This window comes from Geospiza fortis, unplaced genomic scaffold (assembly GCF_000277835.1).
Source record: "Geospiza fortis unplaced genomic scaffold, GeoFor_1.0 scaffold130, whole genome shotgun sequence".
Taxonomy (NCBI): Eukaryota; Metazoa; Chordata; class Aves; order Passeriformes; family Thraupidae; genus Geospiza; species Geospiza fortis.
The window spans coordinates 14,514,038-14,516,715 of record NW_005054300.1 but is presented as its reverse complement, the minus strand read 5'-3'; the positions used below and the strand labels follow the sequence as shown (position 1 = coordinate 14,516,715).

General features: G+C 35.8%; 1 protein-coding gene across 11 annotated transcripts in view; it reads left to right on the top strand.

Moving 5' to 3' along the window:
- KCNMA1 (potassium calcium-activated channel subfamily M alpha 1) overlaps positions 1-1,929 on the top strand; it is a 410,464-nt gene extending 408,535 nt beyond the window's left edge. For 4 of the 11 annotated variants that reach the window (XM_031062173.1, XM_031062129.1, XM_031062158.1 and 1 more), the window contains one exon: positions 574-1,929. In XM_031062173.1, the coding sequence (XP_030918033.1) occupies positions 574-728 (155 nt within the window). In that variant the 3' untranslated portion in view covers positions 729-1,929. The remainder of the gene's footprint in view (positions 1-573) is intronic. The other 7 variants (XM_031062154.1, XM_031062175.1, XM_031062140.1 and 4 more) reach the window with 4 other exon arrangements.
- Positions 1,930-2,678: the final 749 nt, after the last annotated feature.

Here is a 2,678-nt window from a genome sequence, read left to right as displayed (position 1 = left end):
AGGAATACAAGTCCTGTTTATTCTAGCACCAACTGCAGAAAGTTCTTTGTGTTCTCCTGCGTGATTTTCTGGGCCAGCAGTAGCCACCACCCCAAGGCTGAAATGGTTCAGAGAAGTCTCTGACTCTTAAGGTGCTCCTCTGTGCATAGACTCACATACTCTTTTCTGTATTACCCTTATCCCAGCTGCTCTCCTTGGCTTCTTAGTTTAGACTTTGATTTGTATCTTTTTTTTTTTTTTAAATAAATTAATCACCTGAGCATGGGCACAAGAAAAGAGCTCTCTTACATCCAACAAGCAAACTAGCATATTGGCAGTTTTCTTTAGCTTCTATTATCAAATCTGCAAGTGTTATCCTTTCACAACTGTATTTTCAGAGTTATTAATCTAATGCACTGTACTGCTAGTAATTGGTCAAAGTCACCTTCTATTGATCTCTGTTTTCTATAAACTTTACTGACTGCTCCCTTTTTCTTTTTTTTTTTTTTTTGATGTTTCTGTGTATGTGTGCTTCACTAATTAACACTTTCATTTTTCCCTCCTTATTCTGTCTCTACCCTTTTTGCTCCTTAGCAGAAAAGAAATGGTTTACAGATGAGCCGGATAATGCCTATCCCAGAAACATTCAAATCAAGCCCATGAGCACTCACATGGCCAATCAGATCAATCAATACAAATCGACAAGCAGCTTGATACCACCAATACGAGAAGTTGAAGATGAATGTTGACTCCTTTGAAGCCAGAACTATTTTTATAAAGCCTGACAAACTTCATGAATGGTGATGTGACATTTATTCCTCTTACTTGCTGAACCACTGATGGAGAAGTTAAGAAGGGCACGCTTAATGGGAAAATAAAGTAGACAGATCTTTGTTTGTCTGCCTTTAATATTGCTTCCACGTATTTTGGAAATTATTTCATTTATAAATGAACATAATCAAAACTAGTCATGTATAGCCTCTAGCATTTTAAATTATTTTTATTTATTAGAAAAAAATATATTTTTCTTTTTTTTTTCATTGTTAAGTATTTTCCCTTAAAAAAATGGCATATGTGGCCAGACTCCTAAGAATTAAAAAAAACCCAACAAACCCTCAGTCTTTGGCTTAAAGGAGAATGATGGTCACAGTTATAAGGATATGTAATTAAGGGAGACAAATGATATATTTACAAAAAGGAAAAAATGGTCCAACTTGTATTTTAGTAAATCAAAAAAAAAAAACCAAGGAAAAAAAACTACACTTCACCAAAATGTTTCTTTATCGGAAGATGTGTATTTTGTTCAGCATTGACACCAGCTCTTAATAAATTGAACTTATTTATTTTCAGAGTTGAAAGTCATATTTTTGTACATGTAACATTCTTCAGAAATATTCTTTGTTTTATTAACATATACAGATCATCTTGACTGCCAGTTGTGTGAAGGTGCAGTAACCCCCCCGCTGTGCCCTGCCCCTTCTCACGGTGGCGCCCACGGGAGCACGATGTGACACAGGCACAGGGAATGTCACCACCCCAGCAGGGGCCATGGACTTACAGGGCACTTGCTAGAAATGGCAAACCTGGCAATTGCACTTCACTTCCCATTAGCCATCAGCAGTTGCTAATTTCAGGAAGGCAAGTTTGGCAATTCTTCTTCTTTTACCATTATTACAGTGATTTAATCCAGAGTGCATAAAATAGTGCATGGAAGCATCAGTTACAAACCATCTAATCTACCACATTTTGTTACTTCCTTACTTCAGAAGCGTTGATGGCCTTTCATCGGTCTGAGATGGTACGAATTCTTCCTGATATGTACAGAGATTTAGCTCCAGATCCTTGCACTTTAGTAAAAGCTCATACCCTGGTAAAGGGCACACTGAATCTCCTTTTGGTTAATTCAGATTGGGATAAAAACTGGTTTTGCTCCAGCTCTACAATCTCACAACATGCTGTCCTCAATTCCTACAATAAGCAACATCTTATTTTAGCAGTTGTTTTTCTTTTTTTTCCTTTTATTTATTTTTACTTTGCTGGGACACCACACACAAAAGTACAGTAAAAACCAAATAAAAATAATAAAAGTGATGAATGTATTTATTATGATAACATGCAAAAGGCCTTTGATGGGTGCCTTTTGTTTCAGCAGTTTCACAAAGTTGCCAACAAGCTTTATAGCCATCAGACAAAAATGTGATGTTTCATATCTGTGCTGCAGTATCCACCCACCCAAGCATTTATGTTCTAAATGATTTAGTTACTCTATCTCAAATAAGCAACATATGACACAATTGTGTGGAAACAAAAAAAAAGGAAAGGCTGTGATAGTAGGGAAACAAAAACCAAAACCACAAAACCAGAGTCATCAGGAAAAGCAGATTTTCATTGTGCAAGTTAACTTTAGGCTTTGTAATTTTGCAGAATTGTTAAACACCACAATTAAACATACCGTGGTATTTTTATCATTAGAGAAATATCAGTGAATCAAACAAATACAAAGCAGATGATGAATTTATTGTGAAAACAATGATGTCCACTATGTAATCCAACATTTAAGCCAAACTATCTCAGCTTTAATGTTTGTCCACTGGCTGCAGTACAAGTATAACCATACTAACACCTAATAGGCTTTATTCTGGAGTGACTTCTTAGACTGTGACTATTTTGTTGTTACATTTTGTAGAATAGCTATTTAA